Below are 21,643 nucleotides of genomic sequence, written 5' to 3'. Positions count from 1 at the left end.
ACGATGAACGTATGAATATTTATTGGACCACATTCAATGTTTTTAAGTTTATCCAGATTCGATCTAATTATATATTGGATGTTAGATTCTACCATCCAATCGATCCAACATCAATTGGATATTAGATTGGATTGGTTCTATCCGTTGGATGTATTTTATATCTATATTTATTAGTTTAATTTGAGTTTATTCTATATTTTAGACCTAATAATTTTTGAATCAGATTGGATCCATCCAATATTTTAGGTCTCATATGTATTGGATTGGATTTGATCCATCTAATTCAAAAAAAAAAAAATGGTAAAATTTTAATGTTAATTTTTATATATATTTTACGTATAATAATATAAAATCTAATTAATCATTCAAATGAAATGAAAATCCTATTTAGTTCGATTGGATGTTGGATGTATTGAAATTTTAGACACCACATCCAACATCTGATCCTTTACTCATTCAAATGAAATGAAAATACTAATTAGTTCGATTGGATGTTAGATGTATTGGATTTTTAGACACCACATCCAACATCTGATCCGATCCAATTGTATATTCAAAAATAATATCTGATTCGATCATAATTAGATATTCAATATTTAGCGATGAGTTGTAATTTGATCAGTCAGTTATCATTGGATTTGATGATTTAATCAAAATTTATCTTCTTTGTCAAACACAAACAAAAAAAAAAAAAAGTGAAAAAATGTAAAAAAAAAAAAATCCAATTTCAAAAGTATCCATATATTAAATTTGTGAAATTTCCTTAAAAAAAAATGTAAATTTTTTACATTAACTTGAAATATTAAACTAAAAATATAAAAAATGGAGCCTTTGATCTCCATTTCATAAAGACTTTAGGTCCATGGAAGAACAGAGCAACCAAAGGAACCCCATTTCAGGGATTTGGTGGTTCTTCGCCATAGCCACCTGCCTGAAGCTCCTTCTGATCCCATCCTACCACAGCACAGACTTTGAGGTCCATCGCAATTGGCTCGCTGTCACAAACTCTCTACCAATTTCGCAATGGTACTCAGACGAAACCAGCCCTTGGACGCTGGACTATCCACCTTTCTTCGCTTACTTCGAACGCTTCCTCTCAATCTTCGCCAAACTCATCGATCCCCAAATTGTCGATCTCCAAAAGGGTTTGAACTATAACTCAAATACTGTAATTTATTTTCAAAGAATTACTGTGATTGTATCAGATTTGTGTCTTGTTTATGGGGTTTTAAGATTGACAAGAAATTTGGATTCAAAGAAGCGAAAATCGATATGGGTATTGGTTATTTGGTCCCCAATGCTTATGATTGTAGACCATTTGCATTTTCAGTATAATGGGTTTCTCATTGGGATTCTATTGATTTCACTTTCTTATGTTGAGGAAGGAAATGATTTGATGGGTGGTTTTGTTTTTGCTGTCTTGTTATGTTTTAAGCATCTCTTTGCTGTGGCTGCACCTGTTTACTTTGTCTACTTGTTGAGGCATTATTGTTGGAAGAGAGGGTTTTTAAGGGGTTTTAGGCAGCTTTCGGCTATGGGGACCGTGGTTGTGGCAGTTTTTGTAGCAGCATTTGGACCATTTTTGTATTATGGGCAGGTAATTATCCCTTCTTGTAATGTTTAATATTTAGAGTAAATAGTCAAAGTTTTCAGGTTGTAAGCTGCATAAAGTAGCTAATGTTTATAAAACTGTGATTTTCGTTTAGTTTCATCAATACAAGTGTCTTAAATAGGGCTGTACCAATCAAATTAGACGAAATCTATAGTTTTTCTAACATTGAGTACTTATGCTGCTAAAAATAATCATTGAGGTTATACCGCTTATAAACTCGAAGTTTTGGTCACAATTATCCCTATTTATCATTGCTTTGTATGCTTTGTTTTCCTTATGTTATGAAAAGTGACCACGTTTATCTATAGCTTGGTAATACACTGGAAAATGTTTATTTTGTTGCCTTGGTCTTTATGATTTAATGTATATGCATATTGGATTGATTTGAATCTTCATGTTACAGAGCATGAACAAACAAGTACCAATTGAGATATTACAGTTTTGTTCTTTTCTATGTTTGCAGATACAACAAGTCATCAGCCGCATGTTTCCCTTTGGTAGGGGACTTTGTCATGCATATTGGGCACCAAATTTTTGGGTGCTTTATATTATACTAGATAAAGGGTTGGCATTCTTTCTTAGAAAACTTGGTTTCATTATTCAAACACCTACAGCTTCTTTCACTGGTGGGGTTGTTGGGGATTCTTCACCTTTTGCTGTCTTACCTCGGATCACTCCATTGACAACTTTCCTTATGGTTCTCCTTGCTTTATGTCCTTGTCTAATTCAAGTTTGGAGAAATCCACAGCCAAAGAAGATTACAAGATGGGTAGCTTACGCCTATATGTGTGGGTTCTTGTTCGGTTGGCATGTGCATGAAAAGGCTTCACTTCATTTTGTTATTCCTCTTGCCATTGTAGCAGTGCAGAGTATGGATATGGATGATGCAAAGCATTACTTCATTCTATCAATAGTGTCCTGCTATTCCCTATTCCCACTTCTCTATGAAAGTCAGGAGTACCCAATAAAAGTTGTATTGTTGCTACTACACTCCATACTGATGTGGTTAGGATTTTCTGCACTATATCAAAGTGGTAGAACTGTGAAAACAAGGAAGGAAGTAAAGACAAGTAGTTCTAGTACATTAGCTATGGAGGAGGAGGGAGGGTTTAGTATTGGCTTACTTGAGAAAAGCTATTTGATTGGCATTATAATTGTTGAAATTTGGGGTCAATTTGTGCACCCTTTGGTTCTTGGTGACAAGTTTCCTTTTATACCTCTGATGTTAATCTCTATATATAGCACAATAGGAGTTGTGTACTCTTGGATTTGGCAGTTAAAGTGGATAGTAACAAGTGTTGGTTCATAGTAACAAATTCTCCATTTTATTCAAATTTATGTAATTGGTCAACTTAGAACTAGGTGAATACTTTTCAGATCAATTTTTTTGAGCAATAATGATCATCTACTATTAATATGGTGATCATTTTTTCCCTAATTGGTGACTTTTATAGATTTCATTGCGGGTTGGAACGATTACTTCTTCGTGATCGATCTATAACGTGATGTTTGTTACATTTTTGATTCGTTTGGAGGAGGATTGTCTCAAGGGTTTGAATTCGAACAGACACATATTTTGCTTTGCACAGATTGTTGTAAGTAAGGAGTTTATGGGAAAGTTTTTTACTATTAATACTATTATGGCTCTTGAGAAACATACAAGAAGTGATGTATTCAGAAAGATGAGAAGTTGCAGTACCATCTTCATCGTATTCCTAAATGATGCTCTTTTGAAGTAAAGATGAACTAGCATAGATATAAAATGTGTCATGTAAATGTTCAATTAATATGCAAATTATTTATTTATTTAGTTGGAAATGTGTAAATAAATTTTAAATTGGGTTGCAAGTAAAATATTTTTACATGTAAATAATTTAATTTAGTAAGTACTACAAAGAGTCTTTTCCGATTGTAGACCAAAATATCAAAGATTCATGAGCCTCCAATCTTGGAGTTTTAAGAAACTGAATATCAAAGTACCTAGTCATTCTACTGAACTCACTATTTATAGCCATAGCAGTTAGTTAACTGTATTAACTAACTAACAGAAAAATGAGTTAATGAAAGTAGGGAGAGAAATCATCCTCTTTCTCTCTTGGTGATATATTTTTAAGACAAATGAGCCTGAAGGAAGTGCTGCTCCATGTCTCGGTTACATGGTCTGATCTATAATTGGAACAATTTGCCACAATTTTATGGAGTATTTAGAGTGAGAGAAACAAGGAGAGACATGGAACAAAACCAAAACCTCATGATGTTCTTTTATACTTTGCAATAAGCTATCTTGAAGAGTATCATTCTGCTTAATCTACCAAACCATCTGCTGGTGCCACATTTGTCCCAGGTTCGGCTCCTGCAACTAAAAATGTTCCTTAGTTAAACCCACCTTCAAGTAGGCTGAAACTGAATACGGATGCTGCAGTTTGACAAATTTAATCACACTTTCGGCTTTGGTGTCATATTACGAAACAACAATGGCGATACCATTGCGGCAATGTCAATGCCTTTCAAAGGGAATTTTCGATCGGAAGTCATGGAAGCAATGGCCTTAATGTACAATCAGCATTGGCTTAAGGATCTACACTTACATGTTCACTATATTGAGACCAATTCTTTTTTAGTGGTTAAAGGATTGCTGTCTTCACAAGCTTCTGTTTCTGATTTTCATTGTTTGTTAAGGAATATTTCGTCCAATTTCTTTAGAGTACAGATTTTTCATGTGTATAAATGTGCGAATATTGCTGCTCATGTTTTAGCAAAGTATCCTCTTTCCGTAAACTCTATTTGCTCTTAATTGGAGGAAATGCCTCATCGCTTAATGCCTATCGTATTATCACTTTTGTTTTATTATAACATTTTTATCTAAAAAAAAATGAAGTTAGTTAGTTGTAAAATAAAATTCATTATTGTATTATCACCAATGTACTTTTTTTTTTTTAACAATATCACCAATGTACTTTTTATAATTTGAATTCTAATCATCAACAAAGTTTTGGGTATTTTCTAAAATAATAATAATAATAATAATAATAATAATAATAATAATAATAATAATAATAATAATAAGCAAACAAAAATATTCCAAAATAAAGATGTAAACAACCTAGTTGAGATGACTCTCATGCATCCTGTCTCGAGATCAAAATTACGAATAATTACCAATTTAGTTAAAAGAAAGAAAAAAAAACTAATATTTTTCTCCAATTAATAATATAATTAACGTTTTTGTTGATATAAAATATAAATAAAGCAATGAAATTATATACAGTTAGTAAATATAAATTATTATATTATATATTTTTAATATTTACATTGAAAAATCAAATTAAATTAAAAGGGTGACGAGGCCTAATATTTTTTTTTCACACACCACACGATATTATTAATAAGATATTTTTTTTTTGTTAAATATCTTGTTAATATCGGCCCAGGTTTAGTGACTACTTTAAATTTGAATGAATAAAATATCGAAGAACATTTAAAAACCTGTAACTTTGAATTTCTTTAATATCAATACGTATATTTTGTATTTCAGAAAAAAAAAAAAGGATATATTTAAAATAAATTATAAAGCTTCCTTTTCAAAAAAAATAATAATAAAATAAAGCTTATATCGGATATATGTTAATAAATAAAAATTCAAATACAGATATTTTATAATAAAGATAAAATACTCCTTTTACACTCTATATATATATATTTACATTAGGATTGGGATTGTAAATTCTATAAATAACAACACTTACTTACCTTATTATTATTATTATATGATCACTGGTATAGTACATTAATCATATTAGAGTGAGATTAATTATACATAATTCGGGGTTATAATTAGTTTAATTAGTTTCTTCTTCTTATATATATATAAAACAATAATAATAATAATATATAATAACAATGGATGATCAGAAGAAAAATCAACGTAGTTCATCACCTTCAAGTTCAAAGGATCATGATCATGATGATGATTGTTCTTCATCTTCAAAGAAAACAAAAACAATGGAGTTGGGAAACTCAAGTACCTCTCATGATCACCTTTCATTCTTCGTAAGTTAAATCTTCTTTATCTATATTTGTTTATTGTTTTAATAAATTAATATCTTTTTTGACATTTTAATTTATATATATATGCATGATCTAGTTTTTAACGTTTTTGTTTATTGTTTTAATGTTTTTTTTTTTGACCATGTTTGTTTTGTTGTTAGCTTTTAAGTTAATTAACGATATATATATAATATACCTAATCGATTTGATATTGCTAATTTGCTATTATGGTAATTGGTATAGGGCCCTTTTGTGCAAAAGTTTAAAATTGAGTTTTTTTAGGAAAAAAAAAAATTATTTACAAAGTTTTTTAAAAAATACTGTGTTTTACTTTTTTAATGGTTTATACTGTTATTTTCAGTTATTTTATTTTGTGTTTCAATAATGTTGCCTTATAAAAATAGAGTATTTTTGTAAAATTTAACTAAAATTCTAATATTTTTATAAGTTTCTCTCAAAAAAATTTTATATCTAAACTTTTAGTTATAAATTTTCTATTTAGGCATGTATATAAAAAAGAAAAAAAAGATAAGTGTTTTCTTTCAAAAAAACAAAAAAGTTTAGGTCGATGATGCAATGGCACAAGCAACCCAATACTTTATGAAAATATATATATATTTTTTTTCCTTTTAAATTTTTCTTATTATTATATTACTGTTAATTGGATATTGTTTAGCTAAATAAAGGAATACGATAAAGTGTTGTGAAAATTTATATACAAAAATTTAATATATTATGGTATTAAGATTGAAAGGAATATTTATTTAAGATTACTCTATAATAAAGCGTAGTAATCTTATTTCTAAAGTAATATTTTTTCCACACTTAAAAATAGGAAAAATTCAAACATGATAATATGTAAGAAATTATCAATCTATAAAAAGATAATATCATACTAAACAACCTCTAAGAGTAAATATAGATTAAGCCAAATTATAACTGTTTGTAATGTACTTCTGGTCGATCTTGTTTCAATATTTTTTTTTATTATATATATATTCAAAGAAAAATAAAGTGAGAGAGCACAAAAAACTTTGTTATATATATTATTTTCTAATTAATACATCCTTTTTTTTAAAAAAAATAAATAAATATATTCACTAATTATTGGTTGGTTTATAATTGATCAGGAACCAAAATTTGCATGGTCCGACAATCGTTTAAAATTAGTGAGCTATGAAAAAGTTAGAGAAGCCCGGCTGAAACTCACACTCGAAGTACCAATCTTTTTTGCTTCCTTTGATCAAATGAACAATGTAGTTTCCGGAGAAGGTGCTTGTTCGGCTATAGCCATAGTCGTTTCTCATTGGCTTCTTAGCAACCCTAATTCTCTCCCCACGAGGTTTCAATTAGACTCTCTAATTATTCAAGGCTCCTCTGAATGGCGGAAACTATGCAACAAAACCTCTCATCAAAACAGGTTTTTAAATAACCATTTTGATATTGAGACGTTGGTGGAAGCTGGCATTAGGCCGCTCTCAATAATCACTGAAAAGTCTACTACAGGATTTTTTGGTGTTGAAAAGTTTGAGGATTTGAAAGGTCATTTCTCCCTAGACGATATGTGGGAGGAAATCACGAAAAGTTTAACTGATGAACCAAAAGTTTTCATTTTGGGTTGGAATGATCACTTTTTCGTGATGAAATTAACTATTTCATCCTATTATATTATTGATTCACTGGGAGGTAGACTCTTCGCGAGATGTAATCAAGCTTACATACTCAATTTTGACGAGTCTAGTACTCTCTACTCTGAAAACAAAATAATTTGTGCAGGCAAAGAATGCTGCAAAGAATTTTTATCAAAATTCATGGCTAATGAAATTGTTATGGAGCTAGAAGAGTATAACAAAAAAGGATGCATTTCGTTGGAGTATATTTACGAGAAGTTGCAAATTGATATGCATTATATGTGTTTAACTACTCCATCGTCCCCAACATTGCTATCGTCTTCCTTGCTCCTCCATGCTAATCCATGAATAGTGCTGAGAACATAATTGTATATTTTTTTATTTATTGTAAAATATTTTTTATTATTATTTTTTTGTTTGAAATACATAGACAAATGCATATTTAATTATTTTTTTACAATTATTTTATTGTATATAACTGGAGACCAAATATATATATATATAATAGATCTAATAAAGACACAAGGTTAAGAGAAATCTGCCATTTATTTTTATTTTTATTGAATAATATGTATAAAATTATTTAAATAAATAATTATAATTCAATTTATCACATTGTAACAAATATATATTATATATGTTATACTTCAAAATTGAGTAGTATTTATTATCAAAACATGAACTTATATATTATGTGTATGTCATTGAAATTATGATTTTTTTTCGTAAAAAAAATAAGAAAAGAAAAAATTGTTAAATAACAATGTTTAAGAGTGTATCATATCGAAAATCTATAAATATTAAATCTGATTTTTGAAATTAATAAGTAAAGAGGAGTGTTAATTATAACCTCTTTTTTAATTTTTGTGTTTGAAAAAACATATTGAAATATATATTTTTTCAAAAAAAAATTATATGACAATATTCGTAATATATACTTAGTTTTGAAAAATTCTAAATAATTTACTAAGTATGCTTAAAAAATTTCAAATTTGTTTTCAAAAATATAGTTCCTAATATTCTAATTTATTAAGCATGTTTAAAAAATTTCAAACTTATTTTCGACATAGTAAACTATTCTAAATTTTACAAAATTCTATAAGAATAATATGTTGTAACTATGACGCACACTGTTATAAAACAATAATTAAAAAATATTACAACATATATTTTGTTGAAAAATAATTTGTAATGGCATACTATAATTAACACTATAAACAACTACAATACATAGCCACTAACTGTTTTTAAATTGTGGCATTAAGGTCTAATAATTATAAAGATGACAATTATATCCGCGAATTCAGGTACCCGCAAGTACTCGCCTTTAATAGGGTGGGGGTAGGAGTCGAATTTTGGAGGCGGGTACGGGTTTAAATGCTCATAAAAACTTAATCATTTATTTTCGATTACCAATTTTGTATTTACTAACTTCATTTATTATACACACTATTCCACTTATGTTTGTTGGTTTACTGAGTTTTTATGATTTTTTAAAATTCTCTTTGAGACATTATTTATTTTCAAAAATATATATGTAATGGGTAATTGATGGGAATCATTCTCCTGCTGGATAATCCTCACCTGGCCCATCTCTACTTTAATTTAAACGGTATCGAGGTAGATATGAGGTGAATTTAGAAAATGGGTATGAAGATAGAAGAGCAATCCCTGCCCCGCCCGTTTAATGCTCTTTTTAAAAAGTATTAAATTTATTTAACTTAATATTTCCACTAATTATTTAATTGAACTTGTAACTTTTTAATGATTATTCAACTCAATCTAATTAATCAAATTCATTACTAAAAGATTATTGTTTTTTTTTCAAAGCTAGGAGGTTTATTGTATGTGATGATCATAACTTACTTTTGGTTTTGTTTTCTCTAGTTTTATCCTTTATCCCACATGATAAACGTATGGATCATTATACATTTTTTCCCTTATAAATTATATTAATATATTTATTTAGATTCAATTAATAATTTTAACACATTTTTAATTTTAATTTATCAATAAATTCTTTTCTGGAAATAACGAAAACGTTAACTGATGATCTGGGCTAGAATGATCACTTTTTCGTGATGAAATTAACTGTCTCAAACTATTATATTATTGATTCATTAGGCAATAGGCTGTTCGTGAGATGTAATGAAGCTTATATACTCGATTTTGATGAGTCTAGTACTCTCTACTCCAAAGAGAGAATAGCTTGCTCAAGCAAAGATTGCTGCAAAGAATTCTTAGCAAAATTTATGGCTAATGAATTGTTATGGAGTTATGTTGGAGTAAATCTACGAGAAATTGCAAATTGATATGCATTACATGTGTTTACCTACTCCATTGTCGCCAACATCGTCATCATCTTCCTTGCCCCTTGATGTTAATCCATCAATAGTGTTTGAGTCTTAGTATGTTTCGAGATAACATAATTAATTGTATACCTTTTATTTATTGCGAAACATTTTTTTTTATTATTTTTTATTTGAAATAGATAGACAAATGCATATTCAATTTTTTTTTTACAATTATTTTATTGTAATATACAAAGACCAAATATATATATCTATTCTATATAAAGTGTGCCTATATAACTGAATTCTTGCGTTTATGAGAAATTCATGGATAACTTTTTTTTTAAATAATTTTCTATTCAAAAATAATATATTTTTTTTATTAAGATGTATTTTAATAATAATTTTTAAATAAATTAATATTACTTTTAAATTTTAATCGGGTTTATGAGAAATTTATGGGTAACTTTTTTTAAAATAATTTTCTATTCAAAAATAATAATTTTTTTTATGAAGATGTATTTTAATATTAATTTTTAAATACATTAATATTACTTTTAAATTTTAATCGTATAAACCTAACTGGAAACACAATCTCTGAAAATTCTCAATAAAATAACTAACCCCAAAAGGATGAGCAACCAATCGTGATTATTTAGGATAATCATTTATAATTTCTTTTTCTAAATCTCAAACCCTCAAACCCTATATTGCTATTGAATTATTGCCTCATCTTCTATGCCGTGATTCATGGCCTCTCTGCTGCGATTCCTCATTTTTTGTTTATTTGGGTGTAATATTCAGTGTTCTATTAGCGAGTTATCCTTTGTTGCTCAAGTAATTATTTATTTGAGTAAGTCTTCTATTCCCTTGCTATATTGCTTTACTTTTAAACAGCTTTGGGATATGCGAAATATAATGTCATCCGTTAGAGAGTTTGTTGGGCACACCAAAAGTAACAAGATATCCTTTTCAATTTATAATCCTTGAATTTTTGATGATGCTCATTTTGAAAGGCTAGGTGTAATTGTAATGTCGGAGTAGCTAGATTTTTCCCAGAAGATAAAACTCACATCAGCACCGCCATTGCTGGCACCTATTATAACGAATACTATTCTTCTAAGCTCATATCTAACACACAATCCTATGGGAACAACATAAAATTGGGTTGAACCAAGATGAGATAAACATTTTTAAGTGTATTACCTTTTAATATAATAAAAAATACCTAGCATAAAATTTAGTATACGTGCCTCGCACGTAACTTTTTACTAGTATATATATATATAAAAGATCTGATAAAAAAAAAAACAAAGTTAAGAAAAATCTGCCATTAATTTTTATTTTTATTGAATAATATGTATAAAATTATTTAAATAAATAATTATAATTCAATTTATCACATTGTAACAAATATATATATATATTATAAAATTGAGTAGTATTTATATTCAAAACATGAACATATATATATATATTATGTGTATGTCATTGAAATTATGATTTTTTCTTTCTTAAAAAGAGAAAAGAAAAATTTGTTAAACAACACTAGTGATGTTTAAGAGTGTGTATCATATCCAAAATCTATAAATATTAAATCTGATCTTTGAAATAAATAAGTACTAAAAGTGGAAAGTAAAAGTGGAGTGTTAATTATAACCTCTTTTTCAATTTCTGTGTTTAAAAAAACATGTTGAAATATATATTTCTTCAAAAAAAAAAAAATTATATAACAGTATTCGTTATATATAATTACAGCAGTTTTGAAAAATTTTAAATAATTTACCAGATTTTCTTAAAAAATTTCAAATTTGTTTTCAAAAATATAGTTCCTAATATTCTAATTTACTAAGCATACTTAAAAAAATTCAAACTTGTTTTCGACACAGTAAATTATTCAATATTTTTTAAAATTCTATAAAAATAATATGTTTTAAATATGACAAAAACTGCTATAAAACAATAATTAAAAAATATTACAACATATATTTTAAGAATCAAAGGTTGAAAAATAATTTGTAATAGCATACTATAATTAACACTATAAACAACTACAATACATAGCCACTAACAATTTTAAATTATGGCCTTAATGTCTAATAACAATAGGGATGTCAATTGTATTCGTGGATTCGGGCATCCGCAAGTACCCGTCTTTAATAGGGTGGGGGTAGGGGTCGAATTTCGGGAGCGGACACGGGTTTAAATGCTCATATCTGAGTCGAGATCGGGGCAGGGGTGAGAGAATAGATATTCACCTGATATGATACATGCATATAATTAAGTTTTAAAATCATAACTACTACAATTAAAATAATTTCATGTTGAGATTTTATGCCCTAGATAAAACTCGTTTCAATATAATCTGATTTGTTGTCAATAAAATATTAAGAGTCATTTATGTTTATATGTAGTTTTCATGTTTATAGTTTAATGTATACAATTTCTGTTAAATTCAAAACATATAGTTATTCACAATTATATGTCAACACAGTGGCAGGTAATTATATGCTTCAAAAGATAATGTCTCATGATTCATCAGTGCACTGGATTTACACTGATGTGATAGTCGACGATAAAGCTTACTTACACCTTGGATAAGTGTTATGTTCTTTCCAGGACATTGACAAAGTATGCTAGTATCGGATGTATGGAGTATACATTAGATTGGGACCGATATTGATCTTTGTAAAGATATTATAATCTTACCGTTGTATCTTTCTAAGTCAATATCACTGATTGATCTTAGATCAAAAGATCTTAATATCCTGACATGGTTAGGTTTGATCTCAAGAGTGTTATTTGTGTTCTTAGAGTTGTTAGTCAAAGCCTACCATTTGGTTCGGGTGACACTTACAACTTGGAAACATGATAGTACAATTGAGTGGGAGCGCTAAACATAGATATGGAATCTATAGCTTCTATCTGGACATAGAAGTGAAATGATAATTTCCTTCAAGCTTGGGTTAATATAGATAAATGGAAGAGCTTTTATTTCGGTGATTATATTAGTTTACCGAAACATCATTTATAGGAAGCTAAGTGTTTTAAGGATAAAATATATTGAGGAGTGAAACGGTAAATTTGTCCCTGCTTGATGTAAATCATCTATAAAGGATCTTTGATTATTGAAATTAGAACGATGGTTAAATTTTCATAGCGATCTATATCGTGGAACATATATATAGAGCGTTCTATATAATTGAGAGTGCAATTCCAATTCTATAGTAGCTCATGGTCCCCATACTAGTTGAGATAATACTGCTTGTAAGACTCAGTTAATTGATTTTAATTAATCAATTATAATTCTAAAATTAGGCTATGTCTTATTTATGAATTTTCACTAAGTTAGGGCTAAATTGTGAATAAAAGAGATTTTAGGGTTTATTTATTAATTAAGAGACTTTATTAAGTCTGATTAATAAATATATTAAATGGTAATTTTATTTGATAATTAATTTTAATTATTAAATAAATAGTTTTGGCATTTAAGTAGTTGAATTGGAAAATATGGTATTTGTGAAAGAATAGAATAAATAGTTGAAAAATGGCAAAATTGTAAGTGGAGGGCCCACATCCTATGGTCGGTCACTTAAGCTTCTTTTTACCATTTATTTATAAAGTTTTTAATGCCAAATAATTCAAACCTAAACCTAAAAGGATTCTTATAAATAGATAATGATAGACTCAAAACTGATAGCTTTAGCTCTCACTAGCCTTCAGTCAAATTTGAGCCTTCTCTTTCTATCTCTAATCTTCGAATCCTTTCTTCTTTCTCTCTTCAAATTCGAACCTTATAGTGATAGAGTACATGCCCACACATATCAACTTGGTACTCAATCATAGTGTGTAAGACTGTGAAGAATCTAATCAACTGAAAGAGATCGGGCTCAAATCTTGATAATATTCTGCGACAGAAAGGAACAAAGGTTAGAGATCTGAGTGGAATGAGTCATTTAATTCCGCTGCAACCAATGTAAGATTTCTTGAACTTTATATGTGTTTAAATTCTATTATTTTAGAAATTCATGTTTAGAATGTTAAACAACATACATGGTAATAAATCTAGATATGGTAAAATAATCCCCAACACTTCATACTTTAGGCTTTTTATTGATTACACTAATGAGATATTTCAGTTTTCATGAAAATATCTGCAGTGATACATATTAATAATCACACTTAACTACTTCGAAAAAAAACTTAACCATTTATTTTCGATTACCAATTTTGTATTTACTAACTTCATTTATTATACACACTATTCTACTTATGTTTGTTGGTTTAACGAGTTTTTATGGATTTTTTAATTCTCTTTGAAACATCAATTATTTTCAAAAATATATATGTAATGGGTAACTGATGGGAATCATTCTCCCGTCGGGTGATTCTCACCCAGCTCATCCCCGCTTTAATTTAAACGGGTATCGAGGTGGGTATGAGGTGAATTTAAAAAATTGGTATGAGGATAGGGGAGCGATTCCCGCCCCGTCTCGCACGTTTACATCCCTAAATAACAATGCTCTTTTTAAAAAGTATTAAATTATTTAACTTAATATTTCCACTAATTATTTAATTGAACTTGTAACTTTTTAATGGCGATTGAATTAATCAAATTCATTACTAGGAGGTTATTGTTTTTTTTTTTCAAAGCTAGGAGGTTATTGAATGTGATGATCATAACTTACTTTTGGCTTTGTTTTTTCTAGTTTTTTTATCCTGTATCCCACATGATAAATGCATAGATGATTATACATTTTTTTACTTATAAATTATATTAATATATTTATTTAAATTCAATTAATAATTTTAACACATTTTTAATTTTAATTTATCAATAAGTTCTTTTCTCTCTAGAAAATATGTAAGAGGAAATAACAAAAACTTTAACAGATGAAACCAACAAAAGTCTTCATTCTAAGCCGGAATGATCACTTTTTTGTTATGAAATTAACTCTCTCAAGCTATTAATTATATTATTGAATCATTAGGCGGTAGGTTGTTCGCGAGATGTAATCAAGCTTACATACTCGATTTTGATGAGTGAGGTACTCTTTATTCCAAAGATTATTGAATACCTTGCTTAGGCAAAGAATACTGTAAAGAATTCTTAGCAAAGTTTATGACTATAATAAGATTAATTGTTATGGAGCTAAAAGAGTATCATAAAAAAGGATGCATTACGTTGGAGTATATCTACGAGAAATTGCAAATTGATATGCATTACATCTGTTTAATTACTCCATCGTCGCCAACATCGTCATTATCTTCCTTGTTCCTTAATCCATCAATAGTGTTTAAGAGAGAACATAATTGTATCCCTTTTATTCATTGTACTGAAACATTTTTTTTTATTATTTTTGTTTGAAATATATAAACAAATGCATATTCAATTTATCTTTTAAGGATTATTTTATTGTATACATATGACTAGAGACCAAATATATATAATAGATCTAATAAAAAATACAAAATTAAAAAAAAAAAAATCAACCCATTTATTTTTTATTTTTATTGAATAATATGTATAAAATTATTTAAATAAATAATAATTATAATTCAATTTATCACATTGTAACACAGATATCTATTCTATATAAAGTGTGCCTATATAACTAAAATTCTTGTTTTTTGAGAAATTTATGGGTGACTTTTAATTTTTATTTAATAAAATAATAAAATATTATTTATATATAATAAAATAATAATAAAACAAATTCCATTAATATTTGAACTGATATTTGAGTGACTTTTAATTTTTATTTAATAAAATAATAAAATATTATTTATATATAATAAAATAATAATAAAACAAATTCTATTAATATTTGAACTGATATTTCGTGCTAAATATTCGAGAATCACAACACATTTAAAAAAAAAAAAAACAACCCGGGATTTGATACTATGAGACTCTCAATTAAAAAAAAGTAATATGCTCATCAAATTTGTATTTATTTTTAAACATGGTGAAAAAATGAATTATCTTTCATATTATTCAACAGAGTAAAACAAGTTTTATATTGGTTTACTATTCAACAACCTTGTCAAGAATTCTTGTAAGTTGTAACCACAAAATTAAGTATATTATGATGTATACATTATGGTTATTTAATGAGTAATTAGTGTGTTGAAATTGTCAAGCTGATATTTAGAATTGTTTATAATTGAATTGTTTCTTTGTCAAAATTAATATTAAGTATATTTATATGTTTATAAGTTTATTTATTTTCTCTTAGATCAATTATGCTCATATACATACTCATATAGACATGTTATTTTCATTTTGTAATTTAGATCTTCTTAGTCATTATTTAGTTCACTTAAACCTTTTCCGATTATGCTAACTGAAGTTTTGTTTCTTTTAGGTACTTCATTACAAAGATCTGTATTACATATATTGTTTATTTTTGACTATGAGGAGGTGGATTTCTTTATTGGGAAACATATAGCGTGACAGATTATTGTTCATATATTTAATAATTCTTTTTGATTAATGAGATTCATATATATAAATGTGTATATTGAATTCTTTATTCAAATAATTATTTTTTATTTTTACGTGATTATTTATTGTTCTTTATTCAAATAATCTCACCTAATAACTAATAATGTTTTTTCTTTAATTTTTTATTGTATCACTTTCAAATAACATAGAAAAAAACTAGCATAAAATTTAGTATACGTGCCTCGCACGTAGTTTTTGCTAGTATATAAATATATATATATGTTATACTTCAAAATTGAGTAGTATTTATTTTCAAAAATGAACATATATATTATGTGTATGTCATTGAAATTATGATTTTTTTTAATAAAGAAAAAAGAAAGAAAACATCATTAAATAACACTAGTGATGTTTAAGAGTATGTATCATATCGAAAATCTATAAATATTAAATCTGATCTTTGAAATTAATAAGTAATAGAGGAAAGTTAATTACAACATCTTTTTCAATTTATGTGTTTGAAAATACATATCGAAATATATATTTTTTCAAAAAAATTATATGACAATATTCGTTAATTATAGTTATAGTAGTTTTGAAAATTTCTAAATAATTTACCAAGCATGCTTAAAAAAATTTAAATATGTTTTCAAAAATATAGTTCCTAATATTTTAATTTATTCAGCATGCTTATAAAATTTCAAACTCGTTTTCGAGTCCATAAGAAGTGATCCCATTTTTTCATCGAGTTCGGGTAGAGACCAAAGGTCTTGAGCGACCGATTCGGCAGAACAACTCAAAAGATAAAGAAGTATCGTTAATTCCTTCATGCTCGTTCTAAGTTCTAAGTACCATTTGTACAAATAAGAATCCCTTTCGTTACATGATTTCTTCTTCATATAGATAGATATAGGATCTAGGGAGCAATTACTTAGAAGTACATTTTGTGCAACAACCCTTCCTATCTGATAGAAAGTATTCTAAATTTTTCAAAATTCTATAGGAATAATATGTTATAAATGTGACGAACACTGCTATAAAACAATAATTAATAAATATTACAACATATATTTTCAAAAACAAAGATTGAGAAATAATTTGTAATAGCATCTATAATTAACAATATAAACAACTACAAAACATGTCTAGCCACTAACTATTTATAAATTGTGGCATTAAGGTCTAATAACAATAGGGTACCCGCGGATTCGAATACCGCAGGTACCCACCTTTAATAGGGTAGGGGTAGGGGTCGAATTTCGAGGGCAAATACGAGTTTAAATGCTCATATATATATATGAATGGGTAACTGATGGGAAATATTCTCTCGCCAAATAATCCCCACCCAACCCATCCCTACTTTAATTTAAACACGGATTGGGGCGGGTATATGATGAATTTAAGAAGCGGTTATGAGGTTGGGGGAGCAATCCCCACCTCGCCTAATGTGTGTCGTCTACCACAACAAATTTACTAATTTGTATTTCTATATTACCAATTACTTCAGTATAATAGTAAATACAGGTCGATTCCACGAGGACTATTCTCAATTTATTATTCAAAAATTAATGACTAGAATTAGAAAAAATGGGTTTTGGTATTAGAATAAAATAACATAAATAAAAATAAAAATAAATTAAAAGTGAGACTACGATATGAGATAAATAGTTAAAGGTTATTCTTCACCCTCAACAATCATTTTTGATTCTTATTAATAAATGTAATTTCAGCTTTCCAATCAAACTATTAATCCAACATATAATGTTGAAATTGCCAAGATTTTCATCGCAATTGCTTCAGGTTCTTCGACAAGCTCAATGACCGAGTTGAAGATCGTCAACTCGACTCAACTCGTGTTGAAGAGGTACTCTTATTTCATATTATTTATATTTCTAGATTTCTCAGAGGAAAAGCTCCATTGAGATCGAGTATGAGCTTTTCCGGCTGTATAGACTACAGTGGAGAAGGAGATGATCATCCGTACAGAAGCAAGAGGATTGTGCTTGAAGTTTTGAGAGAGCTAAACGCTGATATATTAGCTCTGCAAGATGTGAAAGCAGAGGAAGAAAAATACTAATATTCATTATTTACTACCTTTTCTTTTCTCTTCGAAAACAATAGGAAGAAGAAGAAGAAGCAAATTAATGATTTTCACTTCATTAGAAGACAACAATTGCAAAATTGTGCTGAATATAATAGTTGCTCATTTTTTTTGTGTAAATTTTGTACATTTTTCACATCATGCGGTCTAACAATTAATACAATAAACCGCGACATTTTTATCCTCGGTGTAGTTTTTGGTCTAGCAAAAAACTAAAAGGAGGATTCATAAGTGACCCTTTAAGGAACATATTAGAGACCACTTTATACATAGCTTCAGTAAGGTAAACTCCATCCCAATTCACATATTGAGATGGGTTTAGGCAAGCTTTGGTAGAAGGTGCCCCACAAAAGGAAAACACATCAATATTATAGGGTTCACCACCCATGCCACAACATGCTTTAAAAGTCTCCTTGATACCAAATTTGGTTGGACTTTGCATAACTGTTAGATATGAGGTCCAATAATCAGCATATGTTATGATAGCTTTGGGAAATTGTCTTCTAAGAGATTTGACCAAGTTTAAGATGGCTAGGTTGTGAGTATAACTTTGGTTGTTGACACTCTTCACACAACCTATGTTGTCTCTGTCATCTTCAGCAGCTAATGTCATTGCCAAAGGTAAGCATCCTGTCATTGGAAAACCTTGAACTACAACATACTTTGCACCTTTTTTTAACAATGACTGCAAAAACCAATAAATTATACATCAAATAAGAGTATTGAATGGTCTAGAGTATGTATAGTCATATGGGTGAACATAAAGGTGTTGTATGCTTGAGACTAAAATTGGGAAAAATCTATAGTAAAGTATGATTATTAAGGTACAACTGAGGTATGGTCCTGGACTAAAACAGGTTAGACCCATCCCTATAGCCCACCCAAGCTTATAGTTCAAAATTTTATACTATGTAGTAAAAACAATAGTAGTTTTGTAAAATCTGGTAACATAGGCCAATAATACTCAAACTCAACTATAGATACAACCGAACAAAAAAAAAAAAAAAATCTAGGGGCCATTGATGATCAAGGCAGCCTTGGGTACAATCTTAACCATATATTCCAATATTAACTATGTTTCTTTGCCAAAACAATAACAAAATTATATCTACTAAATTACAAAACTCAAAACTCCCGATGGTTTTGATAATTATATGCGAAATGACATTCTAAATTTATTCTACACATTTGTGAAAGAGAAATGCTAAAAAACACTATTGGTGTCTAGCATCCTCTTATGTGTAATTATCACCATTGGTCCAATTAAGTATCGAGTCTCATATAGTTTAATATAATAACTTTTAAAGAGTATTGCTAGCTAATCGCAAGAGAACAAGTCTAGAGGTGCTAAGGTCGTAATATTATAAGTACATGTATCTACTTTTGTAAATCTTACCGTTAAAAATTGAGTATAGCTATTCATGGCCAACTTTCGAATAGTGTCACCAGAAACAGTGGATCCAATAGTGTAAGCATAATCATTGGCACCAATCTCACCAACCCAAAACAATGCATCATGAAAATCACCAACTTTGCAATTCACATCCTGAGCTTTACACCCAACATTTTCTTCCAAATACTTATCGAACCATTGAAGTTGAGTTTGAATAGACTGAAGAGTAATATCAAGAGTAAGATTGTTCTTAACAAAGAACTCATGGTCTATAGCAGTGGAACTAGCCACAGCAAAGTTGACCCCATTAGCTGAATTTCCCTTAACATATCTATAAGGAGGCAAGTAAGGCAATGAAAGTGATTCTGCCACAAAATCAATCACCAACCGTCCATCTGAGTATCGATTTGTTGGATGGTGAAAAAAGGTCATTCCATATGGAGGGTCGGAGCCATGATTAAAGCCACTTGGTCCAGAAACTGACTTGGTGTTGCCTGTGTCTGTAAAAGAGTCACCAAAGGCATAGATTTTCTTAAAGGGATGTGGGTTTGTTTTGGTTATTGCAATGGAGGATGGAAATGATAGGATCAAGATGGTGACTATTGAGATGATCATAGTCATAATTGGAAACTTCAACATATTACATGTAGACATTTTAGAAAATATGTGTAGCAATGTATGAGGGGCTTTTTTTTTTCCTTTTGTGAAAGTATTGAGAATGTGGTGTTAATTAATTACAATCTTGATTAAATAGGAGCACATTTAATTAACTGCATTGAGATAGAAAGAACATAACATATTAATAGTAAGATATATGTTGTCTTTGTTATGTTTTTTGTTTTTTGGTTTTGTTTTAAGCACAAAATTAGAAATTACTTTTATTTTTGTTAGGTATTGGGTTCATATATAGGTGTGCAACAAATAGCTCCCCTCTTGTTTTCCTCCTATGATGATAAAACAAAATGAAAAGCAATGTGTGTATGATAACTTATATTTGGTTTTTAAGTTTAATAAAAGAAAAAGAAAATGTTTTGCCCAACCATTGAAAGTTATTTTAAAACTAAATATGAAAATACTATTATAAAAATTGAATTAAAAATGGTATTTATTAATGCGACGACACCTAGATGACACATTGATTGTTTTTGTTAAAGCCTATTTGTGGGGACTTGATGATACAGACCAAGCTATATTCCAAGTAATTTTCATTGTATGAGATCTATTATGCAATTGTTTGAATTGATTTTTTTTGTTAAAATAAAAAGTAAATAATAACTTAATGATAAAATTGAGTATATTTTTTTTTTTTTGCGTATTTTCGTGATACAAACTATCTTCAAGTTAGTTATATTAAAAAAAAATTATCGAAAATTGAGCTAAGAGTACTATTTTGTACTATTTATGAAAATACAGAGTCTTGTTTGTTATTTTACAAAATAGATGGTTCAATCGGTAACTTTTACAAAATACAGAGTTCAAAATAGTATTAACCGTATTATTTTTCTTATAAGTGTACAACAAAAACAATATAATTTTTAAAAAAATATACAAAAAAGATAATTTTAAAAACTTACACATTTTGAAAAAATATTTATATGAAATCATACATATTTTAATCATTAAATAATATAAACAAAAAATTATTCAAATTTGTATTACGATGCAAAATTTGCATCACAATATAATTGATATACTTTTATATTTACTATTATGTCATTTTTAATATTTTATTATTAAATTTTAATTAACATGTTCATTTGTAATGACTTGCATTATTATTATTATTTTTATTATTATTATTATTATTATAAATTTTATATTTATCTTTTGCATTATTATTTTATATTGTTTTAATAAATATTTTATATCTTTTGCGTTTTTCTATTTTTCATCACTACTTTTGTATCAAAGTTGTTAAGAAGAGGCATCCATACAAAATCTTGTACATCATCACTACCTAGGCCTCTCCTACTTTGTACTTAATGCTAAGAGTAATTTTTTATTGAATTTTTCTCATTGACATTTTGGTAGTTTGTACGGTTAGTTAGTTGTAACTCGTTGTTTACTTAAGTAGAATAAGAAGTTGTCTAATTGCCTCAGAGGATAAATTTTTGGAAGGG

The 21,643-nt window shown here is 28.1% G+C and overlaps 2 protein-coding genes across 2 annotated transcripts; one reads left to right on the top strand and one right to left on the bottom strand.

Moving 5' to 3' along the window:
* Window positions 1-779: 779 nt before the first annotated feature.
* LOC115722880 (probable dolichyl pyrophosphate Glc1Man9GlcNAc2 alpha-1,3-glucosyltransferase) lies at window positions 780-3,038 on the top strand. The gene is made up of 2 exons (XM_030652231.2): window positions 780-1,597; window positions 2,076-3,038. Exons 1-2 carry the CDS (start codon window positions 863-865, stop codon window positions 2,919-2,921), a joined length of 1,581 nt encoding a protein of 526 aa, XP_030508091.2. The 5' UTR covers window positions 780-862; the 3' UTR covers window positions 2,922-3,038.
* Window positions 3,039-18,277: 15,239 nt separating this feature from the next.
* LOC115722676 (GDSL esterase/lipase At3g48460) lies at window positions 18,278-20,285 on the bottom strand. The gene is made up of 2 exons (XM_061103968.1): window positions 19,527-20,285; window positions 18,278-18,815 (listed from the first exon to the last, which is right to left on the bottom strand). The coding sequence occupies exons 1-2, from the start codon at window positions 20,175-20,177 to the stop codon at window positions 18,309-18,311; spliced, it is 1,158 nt and encodes a 385-aa protein (XP_060959951.1). The 5' UTR covers window positions 20,178-20,285; the 3' UTR covers window positions 18,278-18,308.
* Between the last annotated feature and the right edge of the window lie 1,358 nt (window positions 20,286-21,643).

This window comes from Cannabis sativa, chromosome 9 (genome assembly GCF_029168945.1).
Source record: "Cannabis sativa cultivar Pink pepper isolate KNU-18-1 chromosome 9, ASM2916894v1, whole genome shotgun sequence".
In the NCBI taxonomy this organism is placed as follows: Eukaryota; Viridiplantae; Streptophyta; class Magnoliopsida; order Rosales; family Cannabaceae; genus Cannabis; species Cannabis sativa.
Note: the sequence above shows the minus strand (reverse complement) of the source record. Positions and strands in the feature narration are given on the sequence as shown.

Coding starts and splice junctions, on each gene's coding strand:
- LOC115722880 (XM_030652231.2), top strand. CDS start 863: ATGGAAGAACAGAGCAACCAAAGGAACCCCATTTCAGGGATTTGGTGG. Junction 1,598..2,075: donor CATTTTTGTATTATGGGCAG/GTAATTATCCCT, acceptor CTATGTTTGCAG/ATACAACAAGTCATCAGCCG.
- LOC115722676 (XM_061103968.1), bottom strand. CDS start 20,177: ATGTCTACATGTAATATGTTGAAGTTTCCAATTATGACTATGATCATC. Junction 18,816..19,526: donor GCTATACTCAATTTTTAACG/GTAAGATTTACA, acceptor TGGTTTTTGCAG/TCATTGTTAAAAAAAGGTGC.